The following is a 21,897-nucleotide window of genomic DNA, read 5'->3' as shown; positions in this document are numbered from 1 at the left end:
ATTATCAGTTTTTATTTGTTCACTTGGTATCTTTATTTGAAGAAGCAGGAAAATGAGCCGGCCCATTTTTGGTTCAGCACCCTGGATAGTGCTTTCTGATTGGTGGCTACATTTAGCCACCAATCAACAAGCACTACCCAGGTACTAAACTAAATTTGGGCAGTCTAATAAGACTTAAATTCTTGCTTTTCAAATAAAGATACCAAGAGAACAAAGACAAAGTGATAATAGGAGTAAATTAGAAAGTTGCTTAAAATTGCATGCTCTATCTGAATCATGGAGAAAAAAAAATTGGGTTTAGTGTCCCTTTTAAGTATTCTTGAAAGATACACAAAATAAATCTATATTATGCCCCCAATTATATTATAGTAAAGTACAAGCATAATTCTTAGATGTACTTTGCAATAAACATTATTTTGCTTGCTTTATGTTTATTTTTAATGTATTTATTCAAATCATTTTTTTTTAAAATGACACTGGCTGCAATTACATTCCAGTTTATGTGGCAAATGCAACGTCAGACTGTATTGCTTTTTAGGTATTTGTATTCCATAGGAGTGACCACCCAAGTGAATCATGTAAGAAAAAAATAGGGTTTAATGTCCCTTTTTTAAGATGAAAAAGTCACACACCTGCCTCACTTAATACTGTGCAGTTGCAGAGCATCAGTCTTCTGATCCTGGGAGTGGCTTGACCTGGTCTGTGTTTGGTGTTTCTTTATTAGTAACATAATCTTTATGCATCTTGCAAAAACGGCAGCCTTGTGTTTATTAAAAAACAAACCAGGAAACGCAGACATTATGGTTTGTGGTGTTTTGTAATTCCTGCTTAACAATACTGAAAGTCTCCAGTGCTGGTGTAGTTCTGATTAATTAAGTCTGTACCTGTGAATAAATTGATTAGGTTACAAGGTGTCTGTAAATTATATTTTTAAAATGATTTTTTTTTCTTTCTGTAGATATTTCTATGAATGAGAAATTGGTAGAATGGCAGTGAACAGCAGAAGTTCTGACTTTGTGGCACTTGGCAATGGCAACATCATATCCAAAGCCCATTCTTCAAGTCAACCAACCACATGTGATGGAAGCCTGCAGTGCCCTTCCTCAGAGGAACCCAGAGTTAAAGTGAGTCACAATGGATGCCTTTCACACAATGGTACAGCCAAGCCTTGCTCTCTGTTTTCAGACAACCAAAGAACTCCTCCAGTTTCCCAGTGCTGTCAACCCTGCTCATATCATCATCCGTTAAACAACCATAACCACCAGCAAGATTGTATTTCGCGGTCTGGTGGGACAGGGTGTAACGCACAGAGTGCTGGCTGCTTGCAGACGCATGCAGAGTTTTCTACAACCTCAAACTGTCAAAACCATCCACCCATGTATCACCCTGCCTGCTGTATGCAGCCTTCCCAGTCATTATGCCTTCATCACTGGCGCGATCATTTTCACCATCAGCAAGTACCGCATCACTTAGTTAACTTAAGGTCAGTAACGCGTTTTACCTTTTTGTTTTCTCAATTTGCAAAGGGACAGTTAAGTCATTTTTTTGCTACATCAAGAGGAAATTTAAAAATGTATCCTGTCCCTTTGCTGAAACTTTTATTTTTTACTTTTTATTCAATAGGGGAATGTCTGCCAATAGCGGTATGGGTTTTATACTTATTATCCAATTAGTAAAATGTCCCTGTACATTTTAAAAGACTTTCATATGTGTAATAGAAAGTGTCGCTTAAAGGGACATTCTACACTAGATTTTTCTTTGCATAAATGTTTTGTAGATGATCCATTTATATAGCCCATCTGGGAGTGTTTTTGTAACAGTGTATAGTTTGCTTATTTTTAAATAACGTTGTGCTGATTTTCAGTCTCCTAACTAAGCCTCAAAGTATCATATTTAGATTGAAGTCTACAGATTCCTGCTTGCTCCTGTTTGTGTAATGGGTTTTTCCATATGCAGGGGAGGGGGGAGGGTGTGTGTCTGCTCTTCCTGTTTTCTCAGCCCTTTTTTATTGGGTGTCCCAGCCTAACCTCATCAACACTGCTAAACTGTGAAGTTTTTTTAAAAGGTTTTATACTGGATTTTGTAGATCAGTATCTGTGCATTTTCTTCTTTATAGTAGTGTCTCTATTACATGCAGTTGTATGGTGTATACTGTCCTGTCCCTTTTTAATGTTGCTTTAAAAGTATGTATATATGTAACACTATCATGTGGATGCACAAAGTCTGGCTCCTAAACTAAATATAGTAATATATTTTGAATATTTAGTTAGAAGTAAAGCCTGCCAGAGAGAGCTTTATGATGGTTTACAGTGCTACTTTGATAATCATGTGGCTGAGGAAAATCTTTTACCTCAGAACTGGATCAGCAGCCACCATCAGGGAAGATGGATACCATACATCAGCACCCTATAGGCGCCGGTAATCGTTACAACCTCATTGCCTGCTTTCCTATTTCAGTGCTGTGTTTAGCAAAATCTAGTTCCCATGTTGAGGGGCTGTGTGCAGTGCACTTGCTGCACCTGCTAAGAGCCAATCATGAAGGAAGAACATCTTTTGGAGCAAGGCAGGGAAACAGCAGTACTGGTATAATCTGTAGCAACTGGCACCTCTGCAATCAGTGGTGAAGAAAAAATAAGAGTGTTTGCCAAGCACCAACCCTGCTTATATCACTAAGAATGGCCTCAGCACTATTTGTGCTCTCCGCCCCCTGACTAGTCCACCCCTGTGTGACAGCCGCTGTGTTACAGTGTGAGTTTACAAACCTGCTGCCAGCACGGCGTTACAGTGTGAGTCTACAAGCCTGCTGCCAGCACGGCGTTACAGTGTGAGTTTACAAGCCTGCTGCCAGCACGGCGTTACAGTGTGAGTTTACAAGCCTGCTGCCAGCACGGCGTTACAGTGTGAGTTTACAAGCCTGCTGCCAGCACGGCGTTACAGTGTGAGTTTACAAGCCTGCTGCCAGCACGGCGTTACAGTGTGAGTTTACAAGCCTGCTGCCAGCACGGCGTTACAGTGTGAGTTTACAAGCCTGCTGCCAGCACGGCGTTACAGTGTGAGTTTACAAGCCTGCTGCCAGCACGGCGTTACAGTGTGAGTTTACAAGCCTGCTGCCAGCACGGCGTTACAGTGTGAGTTTACAAGCCTGCTGCCAGCACGGCGTTACAGTGTGAGTTTACAAGCCTGCTGCCAGCACGGCGTTACAGTGTGAGTTTACAAGCCTGCTGCCAGCACGGCGTTACAGTGTGAGTTTACAAGCCTGCTGCCAGCACGGCGTTACAGTGTGAGTTTACAAGCCTGCTGCCAGCACGGCGTTACAGTTTGAGTTTACAAGCCTGCTGCCAGCACGGCGTTACAGTGTGAGTTTACAAGCCTGCTGCCAGCACGGCGTTACAGTGTGAGTTTACAAGCCTGCTGCCAGCACGGCGTTACAGTGTGAGTTTACAAGCCTGCTGCCAGCACGGCGTTACAGTGTGAGTTTACAAGCCTGCTGCCAGCACGGCGTTACAGTGTGAGTTTACAAGCCTGCTGCCAGCACTGCTTTAATGTGTTCCCAAGCATTTTTCTCTATGTACCTCTGCTCACAGCCCTGCTAGCACAGCCCTAGAGGTACATAGAGGGAAATGCTAGGGAGCCCAGGAACATAATTTAGTCACTGGCCCTATTAGGCTCTGCTCTAGTGAATATTACTTGACACTGACAGAAGATAAAGAATGAAATGTGCACGGGACTTGGACCCAAAATGTTAGCTCTATGCTTCGTTTTTGGGGCGCCAATAGTGCCTGAAAAAATCAAGCACTAAAGGTATATTAAATAAATAAAAAAAACTAACCAACAACCACCTACAAAAAGTACTTTTGGCCTCTCTAGAGAGACAAAAGCTAAATTTGTAACCTGAATTTTCAGAATTGCCTAAACCAGCGGTTTGATTTGCAGGTTACGGAATTTGCTTTTTGGCCTCTCTAGAGAGAGTGGGCCATGCACAATTTAACACAAAAATGCGAAGTGTTTAATAACCCTTTTTTAATATTTTTACGTTAACCTGTTAGCTAATAATGTGTTTGAAATATTAACTTTGAAGATCTGTGCCATAACTGAATTTATTGTATCCTTAGTTATGACCTTTAAGAGATTATTTAATTAGGAAAAAAAATCGCTTTAGTCTGATTTTGCAGATTTTATGTCAAAGTGATGCAACACAGAACTCTGGGAATTTAGATATTATTGTAACTTTTTTTTTTCCCAGTGACAAATGAGTGTTCTGAAATGCAGCTTTTGGGAACTTTTACATTCTACAAGTACAGCGTGTTATTTCATTCGGCCGTTATGAGATGGAATGTACTCTGGAAAAGCTTTTGGCCTGATTTATTACTCTGGTTTTGTCAAGATTTAGTAAATTTATATGTTTAGAAAGGTCATTTTTGATAGGTGACGCAATAAGCAATAGTTGCAGTTATTCATTGAGTATAAATTTAAGGTTTTCATGCTTTATTTATTAATTTCTACCATTTTTTTTTCTGAGGGTGTGAGAGAAAATAAGGAGACATTGTTAATAAAGACCAGGCAGACTGGCACTCTTAGTAGAAAGTGAATAACTGGTAAATCTACTTTTGACAGTTTTATTTTTTCCAGCAAAAAAATAAATGTTCAACAAGTAAAAAAAAAAAAAGAGGGTATTATCTGTGTCTCCCCCCCCCCCCGATATTTAAACAGCTAATTTTAAAAAATCTGCATATTATTTGTAGACTAATCTATGCTTTGAATCTAGCATTTATTTAATGTTTAATATACATCGGAGCCGTTTTACTAATGCTGCTGATTGGATAAGCAGCGGGTTCCGCTCGGAACTTATATTCTTAATACATTTTATTTTTTCTTGCTACCGGTTTTGACTGGTTCCTTCGCTCCCCCCCCAACATTTCCTGTTAGTGTTCTTCTATGATGTCTTGTTTTTAAAGGGTGAGTTTAAAAACACAATTGTGTAGGGATGATAGCTTTAAAATGACATTCTGTAACGAATTGGTGTGTAATTTTTCAACTGTTTTCGTCCTTTTTAAGGGATAAGTCTGTTTCATTGCAGTAAGAAAAAAGTACTAAGCAGTGGCTTATACCTAATAGAAATAATTTTATGCTTACTTTAAACTTAATTAATTTAAAGGGACAGTATACTATAAAATTGTTTTTCCCTTAAAGTGAATGTCCATTTTGATGAATTAGTGCCCGGTTTTTAACAATCCTGTTAAATACAAGGGCACTTTAATTAATCAAAATTGACATTTCACTGTTTTCTTCAAAAACTTACCTTTTAATCCTGAATGCTGCTCCAGCGATTTCCCCCGGCCTTCGGAAGCCTCTTCAGACGTCAGAAATGACGAATCAGGCTTCTTCCAATCATAGCTTCCCCCAGGGGGAATCTTGACCTGATGCAACGCTGTGATTGGAGGAAGCCGGATTCTTCATTTTGGACCCGCGAAGAGGACTTGCAACGGGTGGGAGGAAGTGCTGGAGCGGCAGCCAGGATTAAAAGGTAAGTTTTTGAAGAAAACAGTGAAATGTCAATTTTGATGAATTAAAGTGCCCTTGTTTTTAATAGGTTTATTAAAAACCGGGCACTAATTCATCAAAATGGAACTTAACTTTAATGTGTTTCCAATAACTTTTTTTTTACCAGCTGCAGAGTATAAAATGTATGAGATTTGCTTTTTTAAGGCTTATTTGTGTATATGAATTAGCTGATTTTGTGTTTTGAAGCCACAACCTAATAAAATGGGTTGAACGTGTAGGTATCATCAGATCTCATTACTTTATCACATTGTGTACATATAACTGCTTCTTTATCTTATATCTGTCTATAAACTAATCACCAATACTTGGAGAGAACAATGGAAAACTGACATTTTATTACCCTATCTCTTCTATAACCCACTAGGAGTGCAATTTCTTCTACTGGCTGTGTTAACACAGCTTGGTCTTGAGGCCAACACCTTTCAGGATGTGTGGTGATACCACAGGCTTAATAACTATTTCAAATGCCAAAATAAGGGTAATGGAAACAATTTAATACATTCCAGCAGGTAAAGTGGATCATTGGGAACAAATTAAAGGGGAGAAATTTTTTGAGTTAACTGTCCCTTTTAATGATTTTTGTTACTAAAGAAGTACTGTTTTTTTTTTTTATATCCCTTTTTAATGACTTGTGTCTCTCTAACACTGCAGCAATGATTTTTGTTTAACGACTGCGACGTACCCTGTATTTCGCTGGTCGTTAAGGGTTTTTCAGAACATAGTGGCGCTTTTATTACCTCCCTTCCGGCCGCAAACATCATGGAATAGCAAGGTAGCAAGGTCTTGCTGCTGGCGGGGAGACCACGCTATCAAAAAAGGAATCCCCATTCAAAGGCCAGCAATGTACAGGGTATGTCGCTGGTCAGTAAGGAGTTAAGAAATACTTACAAATGCATGTATCCTGTAAGCTGTTTCTCATAGGTAAAATATACTTTTGTACATCTCACATACAACTTTTAAGTTTAACTGCTGATAAAGTATTGACGGTTTGACACAAGCTTTGAACTCTTTGTACCTTTTTGTGTTCCATCAATGCTTTCAAACATATATAGGTTTTTACAATCCGCTTCTTTATGTATTTTTATATGAGGATTAAAAAGGCCTTTAAGACAGGGAGGCAGATGGATTTTCATAGCACATACTTTGCAAACCCTTTGTTTTGCAAAAGACTGTTTTCTATCATTTCATTATGCTTTAGCCAAGTTACAGTTCATATCACTTTTATTCTATTTGAAGGTTTTTAAAGTTATGTTTTCTGTTGACTTAAACACAATGGTGAATGAATTTACTGTTTACTTAATTTCTAAAACTTCACATTTTCTATAGCTTTTCATCATATACTTTTGGTAACCTTTTCATAAAGAGGCGACCTTTGTCCATGTCGGATGTAGCTAAAATGTAAAAACACGCAAAACTCTCCAGAGGAACTGAATTGTCTTTTTTATTATTTAACAATTATATGAATTCTAAATTGGGGATATATGTCAATTTGTAAAGGGATAGGAAAGTCAAAATTAAAGGGACATGTAACCCAAAATTTTTCTTTCTTGATTCAGATAGAGCATAGATTTTCTTTCTTTCCATTGTACTTTCATCTAATTTGTTTTGTTCTCTTGGTATCCTTTTGTTAAAAAGTATGCCTTTGTAGGCTTAGGAGCTGGGAGTTAGCTGCTGATTATTGGCTGCACATACAGTCGTATGCAAAAGTTTAGGCACCCCTGACAATTGTTTGGATCAGCAATTTCATTTTGATCTATCAAATAACTGAAGGACACAGTAATATTTCAGTAGTGAAATGAGGTTTATTGGATTAACATAAAATGTGCAATATGCATCAAAATTAAATTAGACAGGTGCATAAATTTGGGCACGCTTGTCATTTTTTGATTGTAACTACCTAGCACTGATTATTTGGAACACACAACTGGTTTGGTGAGCCCATTAAGCCTTGAACTTCATAGACGGGTGCATCCAATCATGAGAAAAGGTATTTAAGGTTGCAAGTTGTTGTTGTTGTTCTCTTTGTCTCTCCTCTGAAGAGTGGCAACATGGGGGCATCAAAACAACAATCAAATGACCTGAAAACAAAGATTGTTCAACATTACGGTTTAGGGAAAGGTTACAAAAAGCTATTGCAGAGATTTAAGCTGTCAGTGTCCACTGTGAGGAAATGGAAGACCACAGGCACAGTTCTTGTTAAGGCCAGAAGTAAAATATCGGAGAGGCAAAGGATGGTGAGAATGGTCAAAAACAGACTACCTTCAAAGACCTACAACATCATCTTGCTGCAGATGGTGTCACTGTGCATCGTTCAACAATTTATTCAGCATATGGGAGAGTGATGCGGAAGAAGCCTTTTCTGCACACACGCCACAAACAGAGTCGCTTGAGGTATGCAAACACACATTTGGACAAGCCAGCTTAATTTTGGAAGAAGGTGCTGTGGACTGATGAAACAAAGATTGAGTTATTTGGTCATAACAAGGAGTGTTATGCATGGTGGCAAAAGAACACCGCGTTCCAAGAAAAACGCTTGCTAGCCACAGTAAAATTTGGTGAATGTTCCATCATTCTGTGGGGCTGTGTGGCCAGTGCCGGTACTGGGAATCTTGTTAAAGTTAAGGGTCGCATGGATTCCACTCAATATCAGCAGATACTTGAGAATAATGTTGAGGAATCAGTCACAAAGTTGAAGTTACGCTGAAGCTGGATATTTCAACAAGACAATGACCCAAAACGCTGCTCAAAATCTACTCTGGCATTTATGCAGAGGAACAAGTACAATGTTCTGGAATGGCCATCCCAGTCCCCAGACCTGAATATCATTGAAAATCTGTGGGGTGATTTGAAGCGGGCTGTTCATGCTCGGCAATCATCAAACCTAACTGAACTGGAGATGTTTTGCAAAAAGGAATGGTCCAAAATACCTTCATTCAGAATCCAGACACTCATTACAGGCTATAGGAAGCATCTAGAGGCTGTTATTTCTGCTAAAGGAGGATCTACTAAATATTGATGCAATATTTCAGTTGGGGTACCCAAATTTATGCACCTGTCTAATTTAATTTTGATGCATAGTGCACATTTTCTGTTAAGCCAATAAACCTCATTTCACTGCTGAAATATTACGGTTTCCTTCCGTTATTTGATAGATCAAAATGAAATTGCTGATCCAAACACCCAATTTTTTATAAATGAAAATCATGGAAATTGTCAGGGGTGCCTAAACTTTTGCATACGACTGTATACGCCCCCTTTTTTCAGTTAGCTTCCAGTAATGCATTGCTGCTCATTGAACAAAGAATAACAAGAGAATGAAGCAAAATTGAGAACATAAGTAAATACAGGTATACCCTGCTCATACAGCGGGTTAGGGACCGGAGCCCCGCTGTAAAGTGAAAACCGCCTTAAAGTGAAACAAGGCAGTTTTTTAGCTTTCTTTTCAGTGTTTAAAATCCTGAAAACATGTTTGAACTAACATATATTAGGGGTGCAATAGTTCTATGTTTAGTTTAACACTAGCACAGCAAGTATTCAATTAATATTCAATGAATACTGTACCTGTAAAATAGTGACAATTACTGTAGTAAAAATTTCCAGACTATAGCACTGAGACACAGATTGCACTGCAATGCTATAAACAGAGTGAACTAAGCATAACAAAATGGTGCCATTCACTTTTCTAGCAATATCACAATGATTACAGCACTGTTTCAAAATCCTTGGAGGTTGAACTTCAGCTCCACAAAGCGCTGTATTAGCGAATCGCTGTAAAGTGAGGTATACCTGTATAAGCTCTATGCATTAGGAAAAAAAGAAACAAATTGGGTTTCATGTTTCTTTAAACTTGCATGATACAGACAGAACATTGTCATTTTGAAACGCTTTTAAATTATCACATTTATTTTGTTCTCTTCGTAGGTACCCTTTTATTTAAAAGAATATGTACATATCCTAAACTATTCTGAACTAGCTGGTAAATGGTGGCTACACATATTTATAATAAATAATGAAACAAATCTCCCAACCATAATATCAACATAAACATACATATACAATAAAAAGCAATCTCTATAGTCTGCATCGTGCAGCTCGTAAGTCAGCTGCAGAGGGCAAATGCAGAATGGCTGCAGACAGCTGGAGCAAAGCAGGGCACCCGTGTTGTCAGTTTGTTTTTTAGATATTATACCATTGGGTGCTTCCTATGTAGTGTTCATTTATAAAGTGACTTTCATATACCAAACATATGAGAACTAGTTTTACATTTCCAGAACAAGAAAAGGGAATTATTTTGAAATGTTTATCAAGGATTAGTATTGCCCACATTTCACATACAATACCTGCTGTAAACTAGTTCTAACTAGTTAGCAATGTGCAAGATAGCTTCAGTGCAGACCAGGTTTATGATTTCAGTTTTACATTTCACTAATAATCGAACATATTTTAAAGAAATAATTTTGAAAAAGGCATTGCCCACATTCTCAGCTGAGTTTAGGGCTTAACAAACTAAGGAGCTTACTAGAGGAACAAGCTTCAGATTGTTACCTTAAAGGGACACTCAATCAAAATGAAACCTTCATTATTCAGATAGACCATGCCATTTTAAACGACTTTCCAATTTACTTCCATTAACAAAATGTGCACAGTATTTTTATATTTAAACTTTTTGAGCAGCTCCTACTGAGCATGTGCAAGAATAAGTGTGTATGCATTTATGAATGGTTGATGGCTGTCACATGGTATGTGTATGCATTTGTGATTGGCTGATGGCTGTCACATGGTACAGGGGGGAGTGGAAAAATACATAACTTTTAAAATTGTCAGAAAAAAAAATCTACTCATTTAAAGTTCAGACTAAGTGCTATTGCATTGTCTTGTTATCTTGCATTTGTTGATTATGCAAATCTTCTGTTGACTGGTCCTTTAAAGGGACACTGAACCAAAATTTTTTTTTATCGTGAGTCAGAGCAGGCGATTTTAAGCAACTTTCTAATTTACTTCCTATTAACTTTTCTTCATTCTCTTGCTATCTTTATTTGAAAAAGGCATCTAAGCTTCTTTTTTTGGTTCAGGACTCTGGACAGCACTTTTTAATTGGTGGATGAATTTATCCACCAATCAGCAAGAACAACCCAGGTTGTTCACCAAAAATGGGCCTGCATCTAAACTTACATTCTTGCATTTCAAATATAGATACCAAGAGAATGAAGAAAATTTGCTAATAAGAGTAAATTAGAAAATTGCTTAAAATTTCATGCTCTCTGAATCACGAAAGGAAAAATTTGGGTTCAATGTCCCTTTTAGTTTTTTTCGCATTAACAAAAGGATATCTTATTCCAGTTGTAACTTTTACCAAACACTAGCAACAAAAATCTACAATTTTATTTTTTGTGTTTGTTTAAATTCACTGATACAATATAGTGTTTTCTCCTTTTGTTTAAGTTTTTACTTCTGAACATTTCAAGGGACACAAAACATTGCATAATTAAACGTTTTATATTACAATCTCAAAGTCTAAAAAAAACATATCAAAGAAAAATAACAAAACAAACCCAGGCTTCCTAGAAAGGCAGAAAAGCAAATAAAAATCCTGCAATTTGCCTAAACCGTTTTTTCTATAATTTTCCTCGACCCTATAAGAATGCTGGACTTCCTGTGACATAGAATCAGCTGTTTGAGCGCAAATTCCTTTGCTACGCATGCGCTCCACCACATAATCCAGCGCATCACCACATTCCAATTACCGCGGTCCAGCTTTCTCATGGGGTCGAGAACAAGTCTGCGCAAAAATTGAATCACTGTGCATGCGCTCCACTACAGAAGCTAATCTCTACAATGGAACTGCTTGATATATATATATACTCTAATTCCCCCATCTACATTTTTTTTTTTTTGCCTCTGCCTGGGGGGGAGGGGGGGGTTCGGTTCAAGGGAGGCAAAAAAGATAGCGAAGATGGGGGGGAGTTACAGTGCCCATCATATATATATTTTTGATGCAGTGACTTGATTGAAGCGCATGTACACTGAGGGGATTTGCTGAGCGGGGAGTGTGACGCGGTCCAGCATTCTTATGGGTTAAATGGACACTGAACCCAAATTTTTTTCTTTTGTGATTCAGATAGAGCATGACATTTTAAGCAACTTTCTAATTTTGCTCCTATTATCAAATTTTTTCATTCTCTTATTATCTTTATTTGAAATGCAAGTTTAGATGCCAGCCCATTTTTGGTGAACAACCTTGGTTGTTCTTGCTGATTAGTGGATAAATTGATCCACCAATAAAACAAGTGCTGTCCAGAGTACTGAACCAAAAAAAAGCTTAGATGCCTTCTTTTTCAAATAAAGATAGCAAGAGAACGAAGAAAATTGATAATAGGAGTAAATTAGAAAGTTGCTTAAAATTGCATGCTCTATCTGAATCACGAAAGAAAAAATGTGGGTTCAGTGTTCCTTTAACTGGTCAGTTACTGCTAAATTCTCTAGGGCCACCACACCCTATTCATCGGCCATCTCAATTATATAGAATTATTTAAAAAAACAGGTCAGTAGTTAATTGCTTATATGTACTCTATTTAATGCCCCTTTAAATAACTGCATAAGGAATGAGTCAAACATGGCTTTTTACTAAGGCAGATTGTACCATTTTAAAAAAAATAAAAATATTTTTGCTATGACAAAAACAAGTTACATCTGTTATGCATATTACTGGTAAATTTCCAGATGTTGAGGAGTAGGTAAAATTACATTAGATCTTATAACTAATCAAAGGAACTAAACTACATTTTTTTTTCTTGGTATATGGAGGGTGCTGCACACTTTTTATACATAATTACCCCATAACAAGTCATTAAAAAAATAAATAAAAAAAATTAAACTTAAAAGCATTGTTTGCTTACTAGGTTCTATTCAAAACTAATTATATATTTACCATTCCCCACTTTTGCATAACCAATACTGTTGTAGAAGTATACTTTTTACCTCTGTAATTACCTTGTATATAAGCTTCTGCTGACTGCCTCCTTATATCAGCTCTTTTGACAGACTTGTATTTTTCAGGCAACTAGTGCTGACTCTTAAATAACTCCACGTGCATGAGCACAGTGTTATCTATATCAAACACATGAACTAAAGCCCTCTAGTGGTGAAAAACTGTCAAATGCATTCAGTTGTGAGGCGGCCTTCAATGTCTTGTGAAATTAGCATATGAGCCTACCTAGGTTTAGCTTTCAACTAGGAATATCAAGAGAAAAAAAGCAAATTTGATGATAAAAGTAAATTAGAAAGTTGTTTAAAATGACATGCCCTATCTGAATCATGAAAGTTTCATTTGGACTTTACTATCCCTTTTAATGACAAGACGGGGGGTATCACAGATACATATTTCAGAAACCTTCTTTTGTTGTTGTTGCTGATCTTGTATTGAACATATTTCTTTATTTTTATTGAATCTGTGAATTTACTTTTAAGGATTATGCTTATTGAGGAAAAAAGTGAAAGAAAACCCCAAAAACGTAGCTTTTCCTTTTACGAATTTAATGTTACCTTTTTGTATTAAGAATCTATTTATTATATTTGTTGTCTTTGTTTCGGAATTTACTAATAAAGCTCTTTGATTATATATATATATATATATATATATATATATATATATATATATATATATATATATATATATATATATATATATATATATATATATATATATATATATATCCATGAAGAGACTGTAAAAGCCATTTTAGATGTTTATATAAAGTGTTTAGTTACACAATGAAGCAACTTGCAATATATTTGAACTCTTTTGCTCTGAAAATTTGATTTTATGTTCTCAGAGCTTGAGCTACAGTATAACACTGCTTTTGTATTTAATTTTTGTATTTTTTTTCTTTCTTTGAACAAAGACTTGGGATAATGGATATTTGATCCATCAACCAAGCTGTTAGTCTATATAGAATAATTGCAGAGAAATGTCATTTATATATTTTAAAAAAATTACAGCATATTTATTCTTAAAAAAAGTATTATTGATTTGAAAAATGTAATCCTCTGTAATAACTACCAGCTTTACTAAATGTTCAGTATTTTTGTGACCAGTGTGTGTGTGTGTTAAACCTTTTGGCTATATGGTCCCAGCCTAGTGTACAAAGGTACCCCCTTGTCATTTTTTTATTTTTATGTAGCCTAATCCTACAGGTACTAACTGGAGATCATCAGGGTCCCCAAAGCTTGATGGGTTCTGTGCCCTGCTTTGGAACACCAGTATAGAATTATTCTATATGTGCACTTTAGTTTATTACCACTGTGGTTACTTATCAACGTTGCCATGGTTAGGGCTTTGATATATTTTGTTCAAAAATTGTAGGAGCCACTCATCCAATTTTTAAATTGTTGACTCTGTATAACACTTTTTTAAACCCATGTTAGAGGTTAAATACATAGATAGAATCTCACTAGAGCTTTCATCCTCGCAGGACCCAGCCGACAATTAGTGGGATATGTCTACTTCCCCTGATTGGTTGATCAGCTGTATGATGTTCTGTAGTGAGACTTAACCTATGTGTTTAACTATTTTGCAGGAGTTAAACGGTTACCTAGGGTTAGTGATGCTAAAATTACATGCCTTAACAGAAAGTTATATGCTTTAAATATGTGTCCCTTTTAAATATTAGCCTAACTGGGCATAATTTATTAGCATTATATAAAGAACACTGTGAATATTCTTTAAGCATGCTCCATATACATTCCAGAAGCTGGAAAAGTATGCTGTATTTTTGACATCCTATATATCTTCTAAAGTATGTAATTTAAAAAGGTGTATCATGTAACAGGGTGTAATTTACTTAACCTCAGAACACCCCAGGGCACATAGCTCTTCTTTTTAGTGCTGGATTAGCTCTGCTCTCTGTTTATAAATCACTGTCGCCGCTCTTGCTATACAACTAAAATTACACCTAAACAATGCATAGGATAGTTCATTACACACATGGCTGCACAAAATGCCAATGTCACGGACACTGCGATGTTGAGGCGTCCTGTTCCTTGAGGAAGGGAACAATCAGACAACACATGGGGACAGATAATATTCTGTGCCAGAGAATATAGAGTCCCTACAATGCAAAGATTCTATGTAAATTTAAATGCTCAAGTGAAAATACTTCCAAGCAATTTATTTTACCACTGATTAAATACAATCTGCTAGGATTATAGTTGCATTTGATAAGCAGAATACCAATGGTTTTAGACTAGAGATATGAAAGCAGATTCACTTCCAAGCAAGTTAGAATTTTTTGGCATGGATTCATACACTGAATCATGGGCGTTGTGAAAGGACTTCTGTATTGTCTGCTCACATACTTCAAAAGCTTTTATTTATTTTCCAAATCTATGGAGATTTCTCTGAATTTAACCCCTTCATGTTCCATGCCATCCTAACAGCTCTGGGCTTTAACGCAGCTAAGACGGCATGGAATGTCACGCCGTTTACAGCATCCTGCAACTTCCTCCTTTGAGGTAGGCCTGGGGTGTGTGTCTAGCAACGTTTATTTTTACTAATAGTGACTGTGAACACCATTGTTCAGCCACAAAGGGGTTAAAATGTGTAATGTGACTCTTAAAACGGAGAAAATTGAATCCTTAATTCCGTACGCAAATATTTGTATAACTTTTTTTTTTAAATCCGACAAACACAAGGAGGAACTAATGATAATTTGGATTAGGTTATTGTTGAAGCAAATTGTGCTTAGTGATTGGCACCTGGGTAGGGGGTTAAAATATAAATACAATGTTGTGTACATTAGGATCTTTAATATGAGCCTGCAACTGATATTTAGGAATCTGTAATTTTTAACTGCTGCTTTATAAATCCTCTCGATAGTTTGAAGTTGGCGGATGAAAATCACCCCCCGTATTCACTCTACCGGGGTGATTGACGAGCTTTACTCTTGGGCAACTGGTTGCGTGAGGGTAAGGGAGAGGTGGCATTGCTTAATTTGCTTCTCTTATCAAATTTCCTTTTCTCTTGGTATCCTTTTTTGAAGGAGCATCATTGTACTACTGAGAAGCTAGCTGATATTATCAGTTGTGCCACTGACACTAGGCGGCATATGTGCTTTTCAGCAAAGGATACAAATAGAGCAAAGCAAATTAGGTTATAGAAGTGTCAGGATATCTGTGTGTTATTAAATAATAATAAATATATATAAGTAAGACCAAAGAGTTCATTATATATGAAACTGTTTGCATCAGTTTTATTACTTATTACTATAAATTGCAGTTCTCTCAGTCAGATGGTCTGGGCTGGGTAGCACAACCCCCCTCTTGGTGTGATTAGATACACATTGCAAGCCAATATGTCCCAATTATCGACTTGAAAGGAGGACTGTACAAAGAGTTTTCTAATCTGAAGGAACAGTCGCTCAGTCTGAACTGATAATGGAATATACAAACATACTCAAAGGAGATAGCCCTTACCATCTAAGTGTTTAGTGTCCCCTACTGAGTTTCAAATACACAAAGCTCAGACATACATCTCAATGGAAAATAGCAGGAGAAAGAAATACATGTTGCATTGTAACTTTGAAATTAAAAAGTACAATTTATGTTTAAATTCCAGAAAGATATACCTCAGTATTGTATAGAAAATGTATATATCCATGGATCTGAGAAATGCATTTCAGGTTTGTAATAAATTAAATGAATAACTGCATTGGTATATATAAATGTTATTTCAAAATAAATACATTTTTCTTTGTTTTCCAGAAATCTAGTGAACATTACAGGGAAGAATCTGATGTGAGGTTGAGGTTTCTAAATAAGATACTATAAGCTATTATATAAATGCATAGATGTTGAGCCCATGTCTTAAACACTGTTGAGACATGTATTAATACATAACTATAATACTCATATATATATGATATAAGATGTGACTAGAAAATTAAATATGTACCAATATATCAAATGAGCTGATATACAGAATAAGTCAGACATATGTATTTTATTGATTGATACTACTGGTCCCTCATAAAAATGCAAGTTTAAAGGCATCTTCTAAAATATGATAAGTGGTATACTCATGTTTGGTCATATATCTGTCCCATCTAATATAATCTAGCATGCATTCATAGATACCAGACAGGTTTATTAATATCAAGAAATAGTGTATTTGATAAACATTTTTTTTAGATATTTAAACTGCAGCAATATTTGATGGTAAAACTGCATTTCTGGTTATCTGCTGCCACCTATAGTTCAGAAATGGTATGACAGCCAGACGAATTGACTATTAAAACATATGCAAATCCAAATAACCAATCAATGCTCAGCTCAGTTAAGGGCGATTTAGGGACAAGCATCTGTAAGGGCCTATCCAATTCTTGTGGGGATGATTAAAGAGGAGGGGTTATATCTGATAAAGACCCCCACACACAGTAGACAAGAGACAGACAGACTCAAAGAAGCATAAGTTTTGGAGAGGAAAATACCCAGGCTTTGTGCCAAACATATTCTGTGCCATTTTGGGGCACGTTTCTTGAACAAAGGAAGATAACAGTTTTGAGGCCTGTACCTTTGCACATAGTGGCTAAATCCTTTTTAGATGACCCACAAGAAGAAATTGAACATTTATTTGGATATATATATATATATATATATATATATATATATATATATATATATATATATATATATATATATATATATATATATATATATATATATATATATATTTAGTATTATTATTTATTTGTAGAGCGCCAACAGATTCCGCAGCGCTATAAACAAAGGGGGAGTACAACAAAACAATTACAGGGTAGAGGGCCCTGCCAAGAGTTGCACTGTTGTAGTCAGCTCTTAAGAAGGTGATCTGCAAACAGCTGGACTTTTAGGCTTATATGCTAAGAGGGTTCAGGGGATTGCAGTGGAGGAGAGGAACTGGTATTAGGAAAGGTAAGTGTAGGTTGTATGCGTCCCTGAACAGTAGAGCCTTTAAGGAGCACTTGAAGCTTTTAAAACTAGAAGAGAGTCTTGTGGAGTGAGGCAGAGAGTTCCACAAGATGGGAGCTAGTCTGGAGAAGTCCTGTAAACGGGAGTGTGATGAGGTGGAGAGTAGAAGGTCATGAGTAGAGCGAAGGGGACGGGAGGGAGAGTATCTGGAGACAAGGTCTGAGATGTAGGGGGGAGCAGTGCAGTTGAGGGCTTTGTATGTCAGAGTGAGAGTTTTGTGTTTGATCCTAGAGGCAAGAGGAAGCCAGTGAAGGGATTGGCAGAGAGGCGCAGCAGATGAAGAGCGACGTGTAAGGAAGACGAGTCTGGCAGAGGCATTCATTATGGATTGTAAAGGAGCTAGGCGGCAGGTGGGGAGACCAGAGAGGACAGAGTTGCAGTAATCAAGGCGGGAAAGAATGAGAGAGTGGATTAAAATCTTAGTTGTGTCTAATTTTAGAGATGTTTTTAAGGTGGAAGCGGCAGGCTGTAGCCAAGGACTGAATGTGAGGAGTGAAGGAAAGATCTGAGTCAAATGTGACCCCGAGACATCGGGCATGCGGGGTAGGGGTAATGATGGAGTTGTCGACAGTTATAGAGATATTGGAGGTGGATATTTTGGAAGAAGGGGGAAAAAGAGGAGCTCAGTTTTGGAGAGATTTAGCTTGAGGTAGTGAGAGGACATCCAGGAAGAGATGTGAGAAAGACAGTTAGTGACACGGGTTAGCAAGGAAGGAGATAGTTCTGGTGCAGAGAAGTAGATTTGGGTGTCATCGGCATACAAATGATATTGGAAACCGTGGGACTTAATTAGGGAACCTAGTGATGACATATAGATTGAGAAGAGAAGGGGACCAAGGACAGAGCCTTGCGGTACTCTGACAGAAAGTGGTGATGGGTCAGAGGAGGCCCCAGAGAAGGCTACACTGAAGGTACGGTTTGACAGGTAGGAAGAGAGCCACAAAAGGGCTGTGTCACAGATGCCGAAGGATTGGAGGATTTGGAGCAAAAGAGGGTGGTCGACAGTGTCAAAGGCTGCGGACAGATCAAGGAGGATAAGCAGAGAGAAGTGGCCTTTTGATTTAGCTGTAAGTAGGTCGTTGGTGACCTTAACAATAGCTGTCTCTGTGGAGTGATAGGGACGAAATCCAGATTGCAGCGGGTCAAGAAGGGAGTTTAACGTAAGGAAATGGGATAGGCGTGCATATACTAGTTTTTAGAGAAGCTTTGAAGCAAGAGGGAGGAGGGAAATTGGGCGGTAGTTTGATGGGGAAGTAGGATCAAGGGAAGGTTTTTTGAGGATAGGTGTGACCAGCGCATGTTTCATCGATGAGGGAAATGTACCAGTGCTGAGGGAGAGGTTGAAAATGTGTGTTGGCATAGGGGTAAGGGTAGCAGAGAGAGAGGGGAGCAGCTGTGAGGGGATAGGGTCAAGGGGACAGGTAGTGAGGTGAGAGCGCAGTATAAGTGCTGAAACTTCATCTTCAGTAACAGGGGAGAATGAACTAAGTTTCAGGTTATGAGGGTTGTGGTTGAGTGAGAGTATTTGAGGGGGGGAGAGAATGGAATTGTGTTGAGAGCTGATTTCATGTCTGATGGAGTCAATTTTGTTAGTGAAGTGGCTGGCAAAGTCTTGAGCTGACAGAGAAGTTGTATTAGGAAGTGGGGGAGGGCGGAGGAGAGTATTGAAAGTGGCGAACAGACATTTTGGGTTTGAAGAAAGATAAGAGTAGAGAAGTAGTGTTGCTTGTGGAGATTAAGGGCAGAGTAGTAGGAGTTCAAGATGAATTTGTAATGAAGAAAATCAGCTGAACTCCGTGATTTTCTCCAATGCCGTTGTGCAGTACGGGAACATCTGCGTAGGTACCGTGTCAGAGGAGTATGCCAGGGCTGGGGATGAGTGTGTGATTTCCTAGCAGTGGTAAGAGGGGCGAGATTGTCAAGGACGGATATAAGGGTGGAATTATAGTGGCAGATTGTTCAGGGCAGGAAAAGGTGGAGAAGGATGAGAGGAGTGGTTGAAGGAAATTAGCAAGTTGTTGCTGATCTAAAGACCTAATACTTCTGTGAAGTTTGGTGTGAGGAGTAGAAGGTGGGAGAGTTGTAGGAAGGGATGATATGTTGCAGGTAAGGAGATGGTGGTCAGAAAGAGGAAAAGGGGAGTTTGAGAAGTTTGAGAGAGTGCATCGATAGCTAAAGATCAGGTCAAGGGAGTGACCGTCTTTGTGTGTGTGAGAATCGGTCCACTGTGACAGACCGAAAGAGGAAGTGAGTTGCAGAAGTTGTTTAGCAGATGAGGCAGTGGGATTGTTAAGGGGGATGTTGAAGTCGCCAAGAATGAGGGCAGGGGTGTCTGAGGAAAGGAAGTAGGGTAGCCAGGCAGCCAAGTGATCTAGAAATTGAGTTGCGGAGCCAGGGGGTCGGTATATGACTGCAACATGTACAGAGAGAGGGGAGAATAAGCGAATCATGTGGGTTTCGAATGAGGGAAAAGTGAGGGAAGAGAGAGGGTGTATTTGTTGGAAGGTGCAACGAGAGGAAAGTAAAATACCTACACCACCTCCTTGTCTATTACCAGACCTAGGAGTGTGGCTGAAGTGGAGACCCCCATGTGACAGAGCAGCAGTGGATGCTGTGTCTAGGCGAGAGAGCTAGGTTTCTGTTAGGGCCAGAAGGTTAAGGGAGCGGGAGATGAAGAAGTCATGTATAGAAGTGAGCTTGTTGCAAATGGAGCGAGAGTTCCAGAGTGCACAAGTGAAAGGGGTAGTGGCTTTAGATGCAAGAGGAATGTGAGTAAAGTGAGCAGAGTTTTGTTTTCTGAGTCTATGGGATGGTACACATGGATGTGCACGGCTTGTCAGTGGTTGGGGACCAGGATTAGGGGAGATGTCACCAGCAGTAAGTAGAAGCAAGAGGGAGAGTGACATGAGATGAGATACAGATTTGCAGTAGTGAGACTGCTTTTGAGATGAGCTGCAGGGGGTAGAGAGAGTGTTTAGGAGTAGGTAAAGTTCATGAGTAGAAAAGTAAGGTGAGTTTAAGAGAGATGGGCTAATAAACAGTGCAGGTGGAGAGGGAGAAGGAGTAATTGAATAGTGTAGTTTGTTATAGAGACAAAGGGTAGCAAAAAGGAATATAATTGTGTTGAGCATTTTTACAGAATTGGGAACCAGTTAAAAATATAAGACACAGAATTGCTGTAACAATTGCATAAGGGCACAAAAAGGTATGTGAAACATAATATAATAAAAGTACTGTGTATTCTATGGGGTTAAGGGAATGGAAGGATGTGCTGATCAGTGTTTGCACCTGTCATTTTAGGAGAGTTAAAGTTGTGTGGGAGACTATCTATAAATGAGGAAATGAGCTTGGGATATATATATAATTAGAATTTGCCTTATTGTAGCTAAATAAGAGGTCATTTCAGGTCAGACATATTGGCATATAAATTGGCTGTTTGCATTAATAATATATACAATTTCTGGTGTTTTTAATTGAAGTTATACAGAATCATTTGTTGGCTAAATAACTTAATTATACTTGTCTGAAAGTTATCTTAAATCTATTGAGGCCCAGTAAGATTTGTGTGAAGTATCTTGGTATATTGATTATCTAAACACTGAAGTTAGCGGTCCATATTCTGGTATTTTATTGTGGTATTTATAATGCGATTCATTGTAAGGTTAATTTTAAAGGTATATTTTTTATTATCTGTTGTATAGAATATTGTAATGGAATAATCGTGCATTGTTGATTCAAAGCTAGTCTCTGCTTAATATATTTCAATGTTTATAAATTTATCAAATTTCAAGAATTTAGGAATAAATATTAATTTCAATTGTTTCGTATATACATTTTAATTGGAGGTTGTTTTAAGAATAATAGCAAATAAATTGTATTTATAACCTGGTATATACTGACAGAAGTAAATTAGAAAGTTGTTTAAAATTGCACATTATCTAAATCATGAAGTTTAATTTTGACTTTGAAACAAACTGCCCTAATGAAAAAGAGTTATGTATTGTATTTTATTGTGTTTCTTAAGACAGAAAATGTTGAATATTTAGTTTTTGTTAAACGGATATAAAACCCAAAAAATTTCCTTCATGATTCAGACACAGTTTGTGATTTTAAACAACGTTCTAATTCTTATATCAAATGTTCTTTTGCTATCTTTTGTTGAAAAGCACTGATGTAAGCTCAGGAGCCTGCCTTTCTGGAGACTATATGGCAGCAGTTTTGCAAGAATGTTATCGATTTTGTTAGAGCTTTAGATTGCAGCACTATTTCCTGTCATGTAGTGCTCCAGACACCTACCTAAGCATCTTTTCAACTAAGATTACCATAGGAACA

General features: G+C 37.6%; 1 protein-coding gene across 1 annotated transcript in view; it reads left to right on the top strand.

Moving 5' to 3' along the window:
• DISP1 (dispatched RND transporter family member 1) overlaps positions 1-21,897 on the top strand; it is a 135,069-nt gene that overhangs the window by 7,300 nt on the left and 105,872 nt on the right. Inside the window, exon 2 of the mRNA XM_053712534.1 lies at positions 959-1,483. Within this exon, the coding sequence (XP_053568509.1) occupies positions 987-1,483 (497 nt within the window). The 5' untranslated portion in view covers positions 959-986. The remainder of the gene's footprint in view (positions 1-958; positions 1,484-21,897) is intronic.

This window comes from Bombina bombina, chromosome 4, assembly GCF_027579735.1.
Source record: "Bombina bombina isolate aBomBom1 chromosome 4, aBomBom1.pri, whole genome shotgun sequence".
NCBI lineage: Eukaryota > Metazoa > Chordata > Amphibia > Anura > Bombinatoridae > Bombina > Bombina bombina.
The sequence above is the reverse complement of the archived record's forward strand: the minus strand, read 5'-3'. Positions and strand labels throughout refer to the sequence as shown.